Source organism: Copadichromis virginalis, linkage group LG6, assembly GCF_057382275.1.
Source record: "Copadichromis virginalis isolate Kocher_CV1m ecotype Utaka linkage group LG6, C_Virginalis_male_GT1.1, whole genome shotgun sequence".
Lineage (NCBI taxonomy): Eukaryota > Metazoa > Chordata > Actinopteri > Cichliformes > Cichlidae > Copadichromis > Copadichromis virginalis.
Window position 1 is genome coordinate 6,947,047 of NC_140623.1, and position 18,657 is coordinate 6,965,703.

Sequence of the window (18,657 nt, forward strand, 5' to 3'; positions counted from 1 at the left end):
ATTACCATTACTGGTTGTATTACAATACTCCCAGTAGCCACAATGTATGTGGAGTTATTTTTTCTTGTTCAATATACAAATTCCTTATTGGAAGACTTTTATTCTTATAAAGCTTTTAGTTGGTATATCATTGGTTAGCTCTTTAAGACCACATGACAAAATGGCAATTAAAAAACTCTATTTAAAATCTGCAACACAAAGTGTGTAGAAATGGTGATTGTGAGGTTACAGGAGAAAGGACTCCTCTACAGTGACATCACTGAAGTTTTCATCAGTAAGAAGCTTTTGGTTCAAATCCTTTCAGTGGTAGTGGAGACATTGTGTGACACGAACAGCTCAACCCTCAGCCCTCACTTCACCACACAGGAGATGGAAAAATGAGCATAGTGAACAAGGAAGGGCTGATAGAAATGAGAAGAGAACATGAGAGAGAGTTAATGAAAGACAAGAGGGAAGACATACAGATTGCACCAGAAATAACACAAACAGGAAGCTGGTGTCAACGGCAAAGGAAACCACATCTCTGCACTCGGTAACCACCTTCATCCCTGTCTCTCCCCATTTTCTTTGTCTTTCTGTCTTCTTTAAAATCAACAAAATGTTCAAAGAAACAATCAGGTCAACTTGGTTGAATCATTTTACTTATGACAAAAAGTTGCACTTAGTATAACAAACAGTACTATATTACCATGTTACGCTCCAATTGTTCTTTTTCTGAAAATGTTTTGATGAGGAGAATATTTACAACATGTTGAAGATTGTTCCTGCAGTTCTCAGGGTCATCGTTGGTTATTCACGCACAAAGAGTTCAAGTTGTGAAACTTGTAAGCAAGCAAAGTAAAAAGTAAAGTGAAAAGGGCTGTGAAGACGCTGAGGCCACTAACTGCACTAACACTAAAGATATACTCAATCAGACACAACATTTAATAGAATAAAGCACAGAAAGAAAAACATTTATCTGCAAGTTACCATTTAAAAAGCTGGAGTGCTTGCTTAAAATAGCATTTTCTGTTTTCAATCCTTCTTCATGACTAACTTTCATATTAAACAATAAATAAAAAAACAAAAAACAACTTTAGACATTTCTAATTGCTTAGTGGATTCTTCTGAATCATTGGGTGATGTGAGCCAAACTCCACCCAGGAGTTTGTTGCTCATGAACACGTCAAAATGTGATGCAATTCAAAACTTTATTCAATTCAGTTATATTTAAACACAGAAGTTGTCTCAAGGTGCTTTACACTGTAAGGCAGAGACCCCTAATTAAAAATGTTTATGTGTGTGAGATATTAATAGATTAAGTGGATTAAACTAAAACTAAATGGACTGTGATGGAGATAAGGCTCTGCAAAACAGGACAAAGGATTTGGTTAAAGTTTGAGAGGATGAGGGCGACAACTCACATGTCAGAGATGTAGAAATGATTTAAATGGTCCTGTCTCTGTCTTATATTTATTCATGGTTAAGTTACAGGCTTTGCACAACATGTAAAACGCCATCTGTTTCAGTGTCGAGAGTAATTTGGACAAAGCTGCAGGTGGTGTAACCAAAAAGAAACCAAGAGTTACATTCAGACACACAGAAACATGGGGAGCTTTGCACTAAGGTTATAGACGACTGTTTTAGAATAGATGTGGTTTTATAGCTGTGTGATTGAGAAAAAAACTCAACTACATTAACGTAAACTTGGAAATCTAGGTGTGTGTGCTACATCCTGTATGTTTTATTGATTTAAACGTTACATGATTGGCACTTGACAACAAACTATAAACAGATGTCTGATTTGATGAAGCTCCTTTTAATGGCTTTGTTCTTTTCCAGAGTGGAATGATTGCACAGCATTCTCTGACATCACTCTCAAAACAAGAATTGGGTGAATTGATTTGGATGTTATCTACTACAAAGTTGTGTGCTGTACAGTCATTCATGAATATTGTGTGCGTGTGTGTGTGTGTGCGTGTGTGTGTGTGCATGTGCATGCGTGTGTGCGCATGTGTGTGTGTGCGTGCGCGCGCATGCATGTGCATGCGTATGTGCGTGCATGTGTGTGTGTGTATGTGTGTATGTGTGTGTGTGTGTGCGTGCATGTGTGCGTGTGTGTGTGCGTGCATGTGTGCGTGTGCATGTGTGTGTATGTGTATGTGTGTGTGTGTGTGCATGTGTGCGCGTGTGTGTGTGTGTGCGTGTGTGTGTGTGTGTGTGGTCTACAGTTTTTGGGTTGGTGTTGTAGCTGCCGGGCAGGGATGAGACCCTGTGCAACGTTTTTGTTCTCTCACAGTGGATCTCTCACAGTGGATCTCTCACAGTGGATCTCTCACTGTGGATCTCTCACAGTGGATCTCTCACAGTGGATCTCTCACAGTGGATCTCTCACAGTGGTGAGGCCACAATGAAACTCACTTTTACATAACTTTGAACCTAAATTTGTGACTTCTTGATAGACTCACAAAATAGGTGAAATATAGTTACAAATGAAAATATACTACATTTCCAGCTCACATAAGACAATGATGACAGTGATTATGACGGAGGAAGATGATGGAGGAAGATGACGGAGGAAGATGATGGAGGAAGATGACGGAGGAAGATGATGGAGGAAGATGCAAGTCAGAGGTTGTAGTCACTGTTCCTATTGGATGAAGGCTCTCTGCTGTCAGAGATTACCAAACGATCCAGAGCTGTCGGCACACGGGAGAGACATCAGATTTAGAGCAACAAAATGAACTCTTGTGTACAGACACACACACACAGGTGTGTGTGTATTTATGGCCTTGTGGGGACATCTCGTCTCCCTAGGTGCTAACCCTAACCATTAAAAATGAATGCCTAACCCTGACCCTTATCCTAAACCCCACCATAACCTAATTGTAATCCTGACACTAAAACCACATTTTGACTCTCAACAAGGCCTTCAAACTCGTGGGGACCTGGTTTATGGTCCCCACAAAGATGTTAATACCCGTCTACACACACACACACACACACACACACACACAGTCTGGATTTATATATTATATATATTTCATATACTTTTCATAACAACATGCCTGGGTCTTTGAGAATATTATTGATGTGGCTAGATGCTGAAGTCGGTGTTTTTGTTAAATCGGGGATAAAAATGTTTTCCTCCGCCACGTCGTTTACCTCCTGTGGTCTGTTCAGGTTCAGTACTCCTCTTTTACAGACTGGACCAATAACTGATTTGGACAGTCCTAAAGTTTCCTCTACCTGTGATGTTTTTCTTCTGTTTAGCCTAATTATGACCTCTTTTATGACCTTATCAGTGACTTGTCCTATTACTTTTGCACTTGTAAAAGTATGTACATGTATGTAACAATTAAATTCTAAAATTTGAAATGCATTTTTCTCAAATATTGTAAAGAATTAAAGGAGGAAATAATTATACATATTTTTTGACTTTGTGTGTGTTACCAGGGTAGGAGTGTCTCTTATCTCCATCATTATTTTTAACTGCCGTTTTCCCTCGATGATAAGACACTGAAAGAGACATAAAGAGATGGGATATCCATTACTTTTTTATATGTCTACATGTTTTTCCTTTATTTTTCTGATCATCAACAAAGCACACAAACCACCCATGTACATTAATGAGTGCAGTCCTGTGAATAAGACAATTACATAAACTTTATGAGTCAATAGCTTGTGGAACCACCTTTAGCAGCAATAACCTTAAGTAATCATATTGTGTATGACTGTCTCTTGCAGATCCTTATTCTGCCTCCATATTCTTTACAAAGTTGCTTTAGTGAAGACCTTCAGTGTGTTTGCATAAATGTTTCTCTAAGGTCCTGTCACAGAATTTAAAATTCAATTCAACTTAATTTACATAGCGCCAAAAGACAACAACAGTCACCTCAAGGTGCTTTATACTGTACAGTAGACCCTACAATAATACATACAGAGAAAAACCCAACAATCATATGACCCCCTATGAGCAGCACTTTGGCGACAGTGAGAAGGAAAAACTCCCTTTTAACAGGAAGAAACCTCCAGCAGAACCAGGCTCGGGGGGGGGGGGGCATCTGCTGTGATTGGTTGGGGTGAGAGAAGGAAGAGAGCCAGAGATTAATAACAAGTATAATTCAGTGCAGAGAGGTCTATTAACACATAGTGAGTGAAAAGGGTGACTGAAAGGAAAAACTCAATGCATCATGGGAATCCCCGGCAGAAGTGACTGCATTGGGCAATCTTAAAAGTAAGATAGTGTCTGTCTCCTGAATCAAACTGGAAGCTGGTCCCACGGAAGAGGGGCCTGAAAACTGAAGGCTCTGCCTGTCATGGTGCCTGTGCTCACCAGCTGATCCTGTATTAGGCAACATGTGTTTTTGATGTTTTTGCTCTCTCTCTCTCCTGCCGGGGCGATGCTCATTATGGGCTCCCCTCCCCCCCCCGGCCCACGCACCTGCCATCTCCACACCTGCTGCCTATCTGCATAATCGTGAGCCCTACTTAAGATAGCAGCACTGTGCTAATCGTCGCTGGATCGTTGAGCTATCAGCATCAGTCGCTCAGTAGTTTGAGAATCAGAATCTGTGAGTTGTTTCCATCTGTTCGCCTCTAACTAAAGTTTATGTGTACAGATCTTTCCCGGACCTTTCCCTGCCTGCCTGTCATCTCGTGGACGAGTGTGTGGATTTGTGTAACCCAGTTGTGGAGAGAGGAGAGTGATTCTTTGGAGCGCGTCTGATCCCCTTCCTTTCCCTCCAGCACATTGTATATAGTATCACCTGGTGTTGTCTGTATCAATAAACTGTCTTCTCTACAAGGATTTCTGGTCTGTGCATCAGTCCGTTAACTGAACGTGACACTGCCTCCCATTCTACTTTTAAATACCGCCCCCTCGGCCTGTGCTTCGAGGTTTCTGGTAGTTAGAATGACTCGGGGGTGCTGATTCATTTAAACTAACATAATCATCCTGCTGCAACCAGGTTTCTGTAAGGCAGAGTAAATCGATTTGTTGATCAATTATTGAGTCATGTACTAACAGAGACTTGGAGGAGAGAGACCTCTTCAAACGCTTTGAAGTCTGGACTTTGTACCATTGCAACACCTTGATTGTTTTCATGGTCGACCTTTCAGATTTTCTTTTTTCCTCATATTTGACCCAATTTGAGTCAAGCTTTACCTGTCATTCAGATGGCCTCACATTTGACTCTAGAGTATTATGCTATACAGAGGAGGTTGTGGCGTGGTGATGTGATTGTTTCCATTGTTGTCTCATAGCAAGAAGGCCCTAAGTTATAATTTACTTGCTGAATGGTTGTCTGTCTCTATATATTACAATCAGTCATATGCAGAGTGTTCCCATCCTCTTGCCCTGTGACCAATGGAATAAGCCCCTGATTTGGATGGATGGATAGATATGGCTTAGATAGTTCATGGTCCACTCAAGGACTGCAAGATGTCTGGGTTTGCTCAAAGAAATGTCAAAACACCCAGGAGCAACGTCTCAGTTTAATCTTCAGGCTTGTGAATGCTGATTATAGTACAATATGAAAAAGACTCCACAAGTATAGGTTCTTTGGAAGGATTTCCAGGTAAAATCTCTTTTCTTAAAAAAAGAACACGGAAGCACAACTTAAAGTTGCATTTGAACAAAACACAAGACTTCTGGAACAGTGTTTGGATCAATGAGACCAAAAATGAAATCCTTGGCCATAATGCACAATTCCATATTTGGTAAAAACCAAAGACAGCAAATGTCTGGAAACAATCCAAAGCAACATTGTTACAAACAGGAGTTCCACAAGCCATCGGATCCATTGAGTCCTGTGAAACACTTCTTACATGACCATATATCAAACAGGGTACTATTTTGAAATACAGTATGTTCATACTTCTTCCTACTCCTTTTCAGACCAAACATTGTTACATCATGTCAGACGATTTTGTTTTATTTCATTATATATTTTTTGTTTATCTGAACACATACGTGTGTGTGTGTATATCTACATATATATTCGTATCTGTAAATGAAAATATATGTAGTGTGTATATATTGTTTTTTGTTTTATATGTCTGAAACAAATAAAGATACAATACAATACAATACAATACAATACAATGTGATCAATGATATTAGAGCTGAGACTTAGAGTGCATGACTCACCGCTGTGACTCTGTGTTGGTCCTATCCAACGATTCTGCCTCCTGTCTGAAACTGGAAATCAACAGTGAACATGTGTGTCAGCACATTAGCTATGCCATACTCTGGTTTCTCTGTTGTGTGCCAATTAAAAACACTCCCAGAAAGTTGATTCTATTCATCGGTACATTTACAAAGTGACCAAATCTAGCACCACTGGCTAACAATGGGCTGTGAGGTCAGTTGCATGATCATTAATATGCAAATTGTCACATGACCACTGATCAATACCATGAGTACCATCCACACAGAGATGACTATGGTTGCAATCACATCATTGTAAGATGGTGACAGTTGTACCCTTAGGCCCCCTCCTTGATTCAGAGATGGTCTTTTCCAGAGATGGTCTCCTCGACTCCTTGATCCTCCTGGCACTTACCAGTGTACACTATATTACTCTGTTTGTGCCAATGGAGCAGATCCTTGGGGTGATTTTTTGCAAAATGATCCTATTGGTCATTGTGCAAATGTACTGTTTATAATGTTGGGGAAACCTGGAGTCAGCTGAGACTAAAGAAGTCACTTGGATTAACGAAATGGTCCCCTCATTGAAAACGCCATTTCCAGATGAGCAGAATGAACTTTCTTGGATTTCACTATCTGAATGACTGAGTGTGCATCAATTTGAATCTGAAGTCTTCCAACAGCACGTCATCTATTCTATTTTATTCTGAAAAAGACCTGTGTGTACTCACATCTCTTCTGCAGGGCTTTTACAGTAGGCCTGGTGAAGCGCATCAGGAAAAGGATGAGCAATATGCAGAAGAGCAACGCTGTCATCACTTTGTAGGTCTTCAGCTGTGCCGCGTCCTTCTCAGCTGGACACACACAAACAGGAAAACACACATATTATCTGAATAGCACATATACTGTATGTATAAAAGCTGGTATTCTGTGTAAAGTACAAATAATAGTTTAACGCAATAGTATACAGATAATTTATTTATTTGATAATAGTACAAAGGTTTGGCATCATCTTTTTGAAATAACTAACATTTTTGTGAAGAATCTGCATATGTTGCTCCTAAACCTGCCATGTAGCATTAATGTGGTTTTACACAGACTGCTCCACGTTTTTATCAGAGTACAGCATGAAGCCAGTTAGACTTTTGGGAAGTTGCTCTCATCAGTTAAGTAGCAGAGGGGGTCATTAATTAGTTTCAGCTTCTACTGTGTTCACGACATTACCAACATGTTCAGGAACAAGAATGAGACAACCTCCAAAACATGAATGGTTTTACAGGTGGAGGCCAATATTTTTCCTTCCTCATCTTTTCTGACTGTTTTTTCACTAGTTTTGCATTTGGCTAAGGTTGGTGTCACTACCGATAGCATGAGGTGATGCTTGGACCCCACAGAGGTTGTGCAGGTAGTCCAACTCCTCCAGAATGGAACATCAATAAGTGCTATTGCCAAAAGGTTTGCTGTGTCTCCCAGCACAGTCCAAGAGAAAGGCAGATAGGGCTGTAGAAGGTCCTTAATCCATCAGGAGGACCGGTATCTGCTCCTTTGTGCAAGGAGGAACAAGATGAGCATTTCCAGAGCTGCAAAAGATCCTTTGGCAGGTAACCGATTCTGATTGTTCTGACCAAACAATCAGAAACAGACTTCACGAGGGTGGCCTGAGCAGGCAACTGCCTCTAGTGGGCTCTGTGCTCACTGCCTGGCACCATGGAGTTGGACTGGTATTTGCCATAGAACACCAGAACTGGCAGGTCCACCACTGGCACAATATGCTTTTCACAGATGACAGCATGTTGACTGAGCACATGTGACAGACGTGAGAGGGTCTAGAGAAGCACGCTGCCTGTAACATTCTTCTGGATGACCGATTTGGTGCTGCATCAGTGATGGTCTAGGGACACATCTACATGATGTCACAGGCCTCTACAGGCTTGGCAACAGCACCCTGACTGCCATTAGCTTTCAGGATGAAATGCTTGCACCCTTGGACCCTACACTGGTACACATTCCTCCTCATTAGGAGCATGTCCCAATGTTGTCAGGCATGCATACAAACACATGGGGGCTTGTGTGCATGCTCTATTGCTGCAAAGAAATTTAGGTAAAATGGACTAGCCCGCAGCACCTGTCTTTGAATTCAGTCCTCTGTAGGGTGATAATTTACATTTCCATCAAACAGTGTGAGATCTTCTCACTCCCCGGGCCATGTCAGTTTAGATATCCAGCGTGGTTTGTTTCCCCACTGAGATCTGATTTCTTGTTTTCCAAGTCTTCCTGTGATTTTTTTCAGCATATTTATAGAAAACAAGTTGTCAGCTGCACTAAGGGAAACCACAGCATCATTTCCACCCTAAATGTGTTTGTGAGTGCAGTGACGACCCATGTTTACAGGTAATGTTTGCTAGTGTTTCTGAGGCCTGGCATAAATTAACAGAATCAATATAGATTCATGTATTTATTTTCCCTCAGTGCCGTCTAGACTCCAAGATCACAACTGGTTTCGGTTGTCGATCATAAATTTAAAAGAGTATCACATGTGTTGCAGTTCTTAAATGCACAACTTAAAGTCTGCAGAGAAAAAACAAGTCAAACCACACGACATGAAATTGGCACCGTTGAACATCTACAAAGACCTGCAGACAGCAGACCAGCCTTTGACCCACAGCACAGGCTGGCATGTTGTTTGCTACTCCAGGGCTCTAGAGTGCCACCAATTTGGTCGCAAATGCGACCAAATTTTTCAGTGGTGCGACTAAAAAAAAATATTTGGTTGCACCTGTGCGACCAAATGTTCAGGTAGCAAAAAAAAAAAAAAAAAAATCTGCAACCTTCCCTGTGGTCAACAACAGACACACATTTTGCCCCTATCGTGGACTAAACCAATCAGAGATAGTAAGGGGCGGGACCTCTCTGATTGGCCGTGGTCCAGTTGAAAGTGCAGGTGGAAGTGGGAGGTGAGTAGCTTGAATAAAGCGATATCGATTCATTAAATCCTGAATCGACTTTTAAATATAACTGTGTTTTGCCAGAAACGCCAGATTCTCAGATTAAAGCTCACAAAACCATTTCAACAACAACCAAACAGCAAATGAGAGCAGGTACACGGACTCCACACAAAGACGTAAACACAGACCGACGCATCAGAATCAGCTTTGTCTTTCTCAGCTTTCTCACCCGACGTAGACGGACACGCTGTCGGAGCTCAGCGATTCTGATGCGTCCGGTCCGCGCTGTGTTTACGTCTTTTTGCGCTGATTCTGAGCTGCAGGTTTTGTCTCTCCAACCAAAATTCACCGAGCCAGCAGCAAAAGAAGCAGCAAACTGCGCTTCACATTTGATCAATGTCGTCATGAATTTTTGCTGTTTCGCTTCCACGACTATTAAAATCACATCCATGCACAGCTAGCTCTCTCTCTCTCTCTCTCTGTACTTCAAGAACAGTTTCCGTCTCCAATCTCTGTTTTCTGTATTATTCAGTCGCTTATTACCCACCAGTCTACCGTTGTTTACAGGCTGTGGCTGCTGTCTTTTTCTTTTTTCACTTAAATGACCTCAGACAAGAAAGCCTATTTTTTCTGTTGTTCAGTACTGAAGAAATTTAAACTTTATATGCAGAACATTGTAGAATATTTTTAAGGTTATCTGCTATAAAAAGCCAGACCAGGAAAATCTCCTTCATGTTTTTCTGTGTTTTATTCTCAGTTACTTTCACACAAAGGCATCTGCTGTGATGTTCACAATTCTGATGAAGTCAGTGCTGATAAATGATCAGAATTATAATATTTCCGACTGTCTGAGGCTAAGTTGAATCGAATCGGGACTTTGAAAACCGGAATCGAATGGATTATAGAAATCAGTGATGATACGCAGCCCTAGTGAGCAGCCTAGGCACGACAGAAGTGGATGTAGCTGTAATAGGAAAAGAACTATTGCTAACTTTTCTGTTAAGGCCTGATGCTTCTGAAATTCATAGCCAGTGCTCTGACACGGTGCCATCAATCTTTGAATGCTGAAAAAGCACAGTGTATCCAGAAAAACACATTATATTATATCAATTATTATAAAATTTGTGTGCGCCTAACTTTTGTGCCAGTACGCCCATGGCAAAAAGTTAGTCTAGAGCCCTGTACTCTCTCAGTAACGCTGTCACCTTGATGATCTCTGCCTTCAATCCAATCCAGCTATGGCTCTCTGATCTGACACACATCTTTCAAATGATGCCTGAATTGTGTTTGTTTTTTTGTTTTTGTTTTTTGACCAAACAGGAAGCGGTGGATAGAAAATGCAGGATTACCACAACATTACCTTTACATTTGGTTGAAGAAGTGACTGCATTGGGCGCTTTATTCACAACGTTTGTAGTTTTAGAGGTGGTGGCAGTTGTCACAGGACTGCTAGTCAGGGAAATGGAGCTGACAGTGTAGTTTTCAGTTTGGGTATAGTCTGGAGTTTGGGTATTTCCTGGAGGACACATATCAGTTAGTATATATAACAAAAGTACAACAATAATGAATGTGTCCCCCTGTTGTGGACTTCAGTATGTGGACTAGAGACGCTGTGAATCAAACCTTATGAAGACGACCTGCAGGGAAGAATAAAGTTACAAGAAACATGGAACAAAATCATACATTTACAAGAGAAACAAAGATATTCTTTAAGATTATGTTTGTGAGAAAATAAAAAACAACAAACGAAAAGATTTTTCAAGGAACAGCATCCTTAAAGTTTATCTTCCATTGGACGGTCGTTGCTGTGAAGCTGACTATGACCCAGCTAAGCTCCTGCAGATTACAGCATATAAACCTTTGATCCTCATCAACTGCAGACGCACATTCAGGACCTGCTCTACACTGTTCCAAAAAATAGTAATGTCACAGCATCTTACTGTATATTTTACAGTTTTGTCTTTCTAGAATATCATTACATTTACATAAGTAGACTGTGACTTTACATGTCAAAGGTAAAATAACATCACTGTAAATATAGTAAAACACAATTTACTTGTTTTTTAAATATATTTTTTGTACATGTGCATATTTAGATTGTAAAGATACATTCAGAAATGTATCATAATCTCACAAATATTTGTCTGTTATGTGAGAGAATGATCTGTTAAATTCAAATGTAATACTATGGAAAAATATATAAAATGATCGGAAATTAATGAGAATAATCAATAATTAAAGGAGCATTTGAATTGTAAGTTTGCTGAAAAGTTCATGTCATCCAGGTCTGATTCAATAATTCAGAGGTAACAAGTGAAAATATAATTAATAGGAATAAAAACATAAAACATTGCACGGCCACGCTGTGCTAATTATATATTTTAAAAAATAAATGTAGAGGTAGGAATTGCAATTAATATAAATCTCAAAGTATTCCCAACATTCCTGAACAGAAAGAGGCCTCTGCACCTGGGGTGAGGGTGTGGCCATGAAAACAATGTGACATGCCATTGGATGTTGGGACACATAATAACATGACGCTAAGCATCGGCCAATGAATGTGAACTAACAACCACAAGGTTGCGGGTATGACTGCGCTGTAGGAAAATCCTAATATGAAAGTATTTTACTGCATTTTACAGTTTTGTTCTGTTCTTCTAGAACATCATTAAAGTTACGTAAATAGACTGATTTCACATTTCAAATGTAAATTAACGTTAAATCACTGTAATGTAATAAAACATAATTGTCATGATTGTTAAATATGCATATGTCTGTACATATGCATATTTAGATACAGATTCACAAATGTATCAGGATCTCACAAATATCTGTCCGTTATTTGAAAGATTGAACTGCTATGGAAAAGTATATAACATGATCCCTATAAGCTTGTGTTACATCACATAAGTATTATTATCATTGCTGTTTCTTCACCTACCGCCTACTGGTGATGGCCAGAGGGGCTGATAGTGCGATATGGCAGCCTCGCCTCTGTCGGTCTGTCCCAGGGCATGCAATCCATTATTATTTACGTTAACTGTATATTTCTGTACATTTACGTATTATGATTCATATTGCCACATTCAGTGACCTTGTTTACAGGTAATTTCATTGTTTGATCACATTAAAATGTTCCTAATTTAATGTCTAAAAGCACTTGGAAAAGGCAGAATCCCATGTGAAGTGAGCCCTATTTACATTACTGGAAATAACCGTATTTTCATGAGGAAGTTATTTTACGGTGGTATTTTGGCGCCCCAGCTGCTGGACTATTACCGTTTTTTTAAGATGTTTTTTTAACAGTGTACTCAAAGCACTTTGGAAATTGGTGAAACCAGAAGAAAAGACTTGATGCTACAAATTTATAGTTTTGTGAATTTTGTCCCGCATGTTGGAAATGTTATTTTTTAGAGCCGTAACAAACTGTAAAAAATGACATCAAAGTTCATTGATGGATATTTAGTTTTTAATCAGCGATGACTTTCTTAGTAAACTAGTAGCAGGTACGTGAGCTCTGATGTGTTTTTAGATATCACCTTCTTATTCTTGAAACACCAGAAACCATCTTCTATTTGGTGCCGCTGAGCTGTAGTGGTGACACAAGTTTCAGCGGCATGGATTTCAAAGCCTCTGCAAACAGAAGTGAAACTATGTGCACGACTAAACCGCTGTAGGGAAACATGTACAGATAAGACCTTTTTATATAAAGATGAACAGTACATTTCAAACTTATCTTACTAATAAAATATGCTAATTTTATCTGGAATACATACAAAACATTTCATATGTATGCATGTTATTTTTAATTTATTTTTACTGGTATTTTTTTCTTATTTATTTTATCATTTGGCTTGTGTCACAGTCGAGGTTTGTGTGGATCAGAATGAACAGGAAAGCTTTAAAAAGCAATCGTTTTTAGGGACAACTAAAACAACAAACAACAAAGTGTAAATGTACAGTAGTACTACCATTAAAATGTACCCGACGTATCAAACCAGTAAAATTACCCTTTGAGTATATCATGAACAGTATCAGGTCATTGGGTGCTACTCCTAAAGCATAATTCAGTGCCCGTTCGAATGTGAACTCTATTGTATGGTCATTTTTGGCTGACGATAACAACGACTGTTTGCACTACGACAAGCAGATCAAAATGGCCAAAGAGGCTGACGGCCCCTCTGAAGCATTTTCTCTGTTTTCTGCAACAGTGTCGGGCAGCGATCATCCGAGGACCCTGAAAGCACCACAGGTGACCTTTGTAGACGGTCTAAACCAGGGGTGTCAAACTCAAATACACAGTGGGCCAAAATTCAAAACTGGAACAAAGTCGCGGGCTAACGTTAATATTTATTGAAAAAAAAAATCTTCCTCCAGATATAAGAATGAATCTCTTCTTATGGACTCAATTTTTGCTGGAAAACTGAATATGGAACAAGCAAAGCTTAATACTAAACAATATATATATTAGCTGTATGATAGCAGTAGGCCAGCTCTAATAGTAATTTGGTATGGCTTCGCGGGCCAAATGTAATTAGGCTGCGGGCCAAATTTGGTCCGCGGGCCAGAGTTTGACACCTGTGGTCTAAACTAACATCACATCTTGCATTCACCTTGATTTTATTCCCTCTTCCTGCTCAAAATGAGTCTTTGTTAGTATCTCGAACTCATTGTCTCATGTTATCGATCCACCGCTCAGGATCATTGTGCTGCTGAAGTAACGCGCCGATACTGAAGTATCTGTGGGGGGTATTTTAAGTACGCTATATTTTTCCAGCACTTGCTTTTACACTACAAGCCACAATCACACATTTATACAGTGCTTCTTCTTCTGTTATCTTTACTACACACACTCGCACCAACAGATAATCAACAGTTCAGTAACTTGCTCAAAGATATGAAGGAACTCTGCAGAAACCGGGAGCGATACTCAGATTAGTGGACGAACGCGGTGCTAAATCGTATCTGCCAGTAAAACTAGTGTTTAATAAGAGTGCGCTTTTCTCTGTCAGTTAAAGCAGGTTTCAGACTCACTGATGTCATTTCTAGCTTTTGTCTCATTCCAGGTAAATTATTACCTGTAAAAATGACTCACAGCACATCGTTATCTCTCCATATATTTACTTTAGTAACTAAACTCATGAAGATTTGTAGATTAAATAAGATCAAAAGTCCAGCTGACGGTTGTTTCTGCAGTGCATCATTGATGCCTGAAAGAGGGCAGCTACAACACATCGCACAGGCTGTAACTGCGCTGTGGTGTGAGCGCTGGTGATACTCTGTTGTAATAAAAATGAGTTCATGACCGTTTTACAGTTCACAGCAGTTTACCATTGATTTGTTGCATTGGTGTTATGACAGCATTTTTTATTTTGGTTAGAAAAATAGCTTTTTCTCATCACTATCCATTCCAGACTAGCGATCGACACAATAGTACGCAGCACCCTGAATACGCAGTCAGCGGTGGACAAACTCGGCCCAGCTGCTGGGATATCACAATATCAGCATGTTGGTGAAGACAAGAGTCATACGAGCAGCACACATTAATGACGAGTTGGCACCAGAAATGTTTTTCCTGTGCTCAGATTAAAATCAGTCCAAAATAAAAGAAAGATGAAGACAAAGGATGATTTGGGCGATACTTTGCTAACAGCTTCCTAGTTCACTAAGATAACGACGAAGGTTTTGACGCTGAGTAAAACCAGCAGGATTGTAAATGCAGGGAGGATTTGTGCTTGCGTCGGTGGCCTTTAGCTGTGCTCTGTATTGTTTGCATCATCACGTACTGCATGAAATAATGTGCAGCAGACAACATTTAACCTTTGAAATCTCTTATTTTAATGGATGTGAATAATCTGCATCTGGTCTCTTTATTCTCACGTTATTTGTAACCATCTTCTGTCTGTTATTTTATTCTGTTTTTTACTTCTTTCCCCGTTTAAAACAAGTTTAAAACCATGTTGCAGTCACGCGTGCTTGGTGCAAACACACAAAATAAAACAGTGTAAAAACGATGCTTGAAAACTTCCTGCATGCAGTGTGGGTGTCTCCTGTAATTTATATTCAGCATTGTTGTTGCATGATGTTCACAGAACCTGAACGACCTTAAAGCAAATCAGATTTAAACATCCCACATCGATAGTTTTCAACATTTTCCAATCGTGTGAGCAATGATGATGCGAAACAGACAAGAATTAAATGTTTAATAAGAGGCTAAAATATATATTTAAATGTATTTTAATGTTCGAGTGTTTAACAGTAATTTTCTTATTGTCCTGGTGTTATCGAGCTCACGGCTTTATAAGAAAAATAATGCATTTCTCAGGTTTACGACAAACTTTGCGATGCTTGAATTCAAATTGACGCTTCTGTCAGCAGTTTAAGGTCAGTAACAGCTTTTCATTAAAAACAAGATTTTAGGTGATGGAAGGATGAAAGGCCGATCAGACCTGCCAGGCTGTGGCGACGGTCGGCACAAAATCACCTGGATAAAAAGGTGAAGTGGAAGAAATGAATTAGAGGTCTCAGAGAGCGGGTCAGACGCCAGCGCCTTCAATGGAACGGCGCTCTGCATTCGCAGCAGCAAACGGACTGACACTGGAAGGACGACCCACTGACACCATGCTGGTGTGTCTCTTGTCTGTGTTTTATTTCCCAGAAGCTGTTTTTGTTGGAGTGCATTGTGAGGCTGACTGGGCCACACCGATCTTTGACGCTCCTGCAGGTTTTCACTACTGATGGCAAATGACATGACGGACAGCGTTCCTCTCCAACGCCTGACGTGTGATATGTTAAAATGACTTTGTTGTTGAAAAGAGTAAACATGCTCAGTGCTAGTTTCCTGCTGCTCCTTTTGTTTCCATGTCTAAAGTATTTGTGAGTGTTTAGGGTCCGTGGACCACAGCTTTGTGCTGCTGGGAGACACTGGAGCCCACGGCGTCAGTGCACATGTTAAACTCGGTGAACAAATAGGAGGCCAGTATTCACATTATCTTTACTATACTTACTGTACTATCTTTAGTATTTTAAGTTTGTGGGGTGAAAATAAGTGTTTGCTTCACTTTTTGAGGAAGCACCTGTTAGCTAAGTTCAGCTCCACAAAGAGGCCTTCAGCAGAGGAGCAGGACGCTGCTGCTCAAAGCTTTGAGTTCTTAGTGACGCTGACAGTATTTAGCTCATTGTTGGTGGTGTGGTAGAGGAGACGCTGCCAGTTAGGTGAAACCAATACGATGAGATACAGCAGACTCTCCGGACTGTAAAATATCCAAGTTAATTATTGGTGACACGGACGTGTTCCCGTGAGTTAGTAACACAGTGACCGCTACCTTTATAGTCGTTACTATAAAGGTTACAATGCAGGTCACTGAATGTTTTCAGCAGTGACACACGCACAACAACAGGGCTGACACTGTAAGATGGTCGTGTTGTTGTAGTGTGATGCAGTGATCACAGAGTCCTCCACACGCTCACTCTTTACCTGATGTTTGTTAGCATAAAATCAGCTCCGAGCGTTCATTCATCCTCATGGTGAATATATGACAACATGTCAAACCACGAGCTCCACATTACAGCTCTAAGCTCTCGATTATTGCTCGCTCATCAAGGTTTGTCTGATGAAAGCAAAGTTAAATGAAAGGACGGACTTTACTGACCTCTCGCAACAAAGTGAGGAGTTTATCTCGTGCCCCTAAGCACTGCGTCTACAATGCATCCACAGTTACAGCGAAATGAGACAAACCGGTCTGACTGAGAGGCCTGCTTTGCTTTTAGTATTCAGTTTGCCCCAAAATAAAGCAGACTTACCATTAGTCACAAGTAAGAGCGCAGAGATGATCACAAGAGCCCTCAGATCCATCACAGTATCAACGTGCCACCAGAAGGTAAGTGAGAAGGCAGACAGACGACACAAATCAGATCAAGGCAGCAACAACAGTAAACCTGATGTGAAAGGAAATGATGCAGAAGTGTCAAACTCCTCTGCCCTGCCCTCCCTCCCCCTTCTCCAGGCTGTGAATCACTTCATCCCCAGCCTGCTGCTGCTGCTCGTGCTTGTGCAAAAGTGCAAATTTCCTCCCTTCAAAGCGAGCTGAGTGAAGAAAGGCAGAAAGGGGTGGGGAAAGTAGCACGATAAGAAGCGAGGAAGAAGGAAGGGGTAGGAGGAAGAGGTGAAGGGAAGACTTACGTGCATGTGTGTATTCATTTTCACTTCAGCAGTTCTGACTCACAAGTCTCTGTCGCCCGCCGAGTCCGACTGCAGCAACATAAACCTGTTTTCAGGTGACGTCGCTCTCGGTTAGCTTTAGTTCTGAGGCTGAAATCTTACACTAGTGTGTCCCTCTGCTTTTCATAAAGACACCAACACACACACGCTGTGGAAGCTTCCTCGGACACCTGACTTTAGGGGTAACGAGCCCACACGTGTTAACATCTATACGTAAACACACATAACGTACATATTTACAGTCGTGGTCAGATGTTTACATCCACTCATCACGTGGTCGAATGTCATGTTAGTTTAGGGCTTTTCTTTTTCCAGGGTGGAACAGCTGTTCAGCTTTACAAAGAAGAGTTTATTTTGGATCATCCAAAATACATGAACTGTTTCTAAAGTATGTATTTATAAACCCCACTAACGTTTGGTTAAGTGTCTCTGTTGTAACTTGACTGGACATTTTTGTAGTCATCAACAACCCGCCTGACATTCAACCTCTCGAGCAGAGTTCTTTTAAAGTGGCTGGCTTCCCGGCACACAGCCGGCTTTGGGAAGGCCATTCCACAAACAGATTTGTGGTGAGCTTTGACTGTAATGAAACTGTGTTGTTCCTGTGGCTGACTAACTGATTCAAATATGAACAACACAGTTTATAAAACAATGTCTGCATCTTTATTCTCCCCCTTGAAAAAAATCCGTGCACACAGCACACTCGTAGAAGTAAAATTTACACAACACATTACTCCTGAATAAAGTGGGATTAGCGTGAGGACACAAACTCTGTGCGGCCAGGATGGCTGCGTTTCTGCACCTCCCACATTAAACAATGCTCAAAATAAAATCAATATCGTATTATACACGATACTGCACATTGTAGATAATCGAATGTATAACAGGCTTACAGCAGTTTTAAGATAAGTTTAAATTCTTATAACACAGCATAAAGTCACATGACCTCTAAAATTCACACAGCATATTTATTCATTTTTTATTTTTTCTTCTCTGCATCTTTGTTGTGCATTTATTTGTTGTAGTGGTATTTCACATTGTAAAGCGATTTGTGCAGCCTGTTGGTAATGTGCTATATAAATAAATTTCAGTTCAGCTCATTTTTACTTCAAACATTTCAAACAGGTGCCTTCACAATCATTACAAAATATCATTCCATTATTTGTTTGAAAAGGAGTAGGCTGAAGTATTTACTTATTTGTCCCTACCCCCTCAAGTTTTACCTCTCATTCATTTAAATTTTTTTTTTGTCTTAAATTAAACAAACAATAATAAAAATATATATTCGAGTAAAATCAAGTGTTGGCTTTTTTAAAATTCTCTATTTTTAACATGTTTGATTTTATTTTCTGTTTATGTTA

At 40.1% G+C, this 18,657-nt stretch overlaps 1 protein-coding gene across 1 annotated transcript; it reads right to left on the minus strand.

The window, feature by feature from the left end:
* Window positions 1–619: 619 nt before the first annotated feature.
* On the minus strand, window positions 620–16,998 carry cd5 (CD5 molecule). Its single transcript, XM_085460835.1, has 6 exons — window positions 16,879–16,998; window positions 10,436–10,591; window positions 6,862–6,984; window positions 6,131–6,181; window positions 3,433–3,498; window positions 620–2,678 (listed from the first exon to the last, which is right to left on the minus strand). Exons 1-6 carry the CDS (start codon window positions 16,928–16,930, stop codon window positions 2,608–2,610), a joined length of 519 nt encoding a protein of 172 aa, XP_085316961.1. The 5' UTR covers window positions 16,931–16,998; the 3' UTR covers window positions 620–2,607.
* Between the last annotated feature and the right edge of the window lie 1,659 nt (window positions 16,999–18,657).

Bases quoted from the DNA above. Each gene is read 5' to 3' on its own strand.
- cd5 (XM_085460835.1), bottom strand. From the start codon at position 16,930: ATGGATCTGAGGGCTCTTGTGATCATCTCTGCGCTCTTACTTGTGACT. The intron at 6,985-10,435 runs GTAATGTTGTGG...GTGTGTGTCCAG, and splicing joins TTCTTCAACCAAATGTAAAG to CTGAGAAGGACGCGGCACAG. The intron at 3,499-6,130 runs GTGAGTCATGCA...TGTCTCTTTCAG, and splicing joins ACCAACACAGAGTCACAGCG to TGTCTTATCATCGAGGGAAA.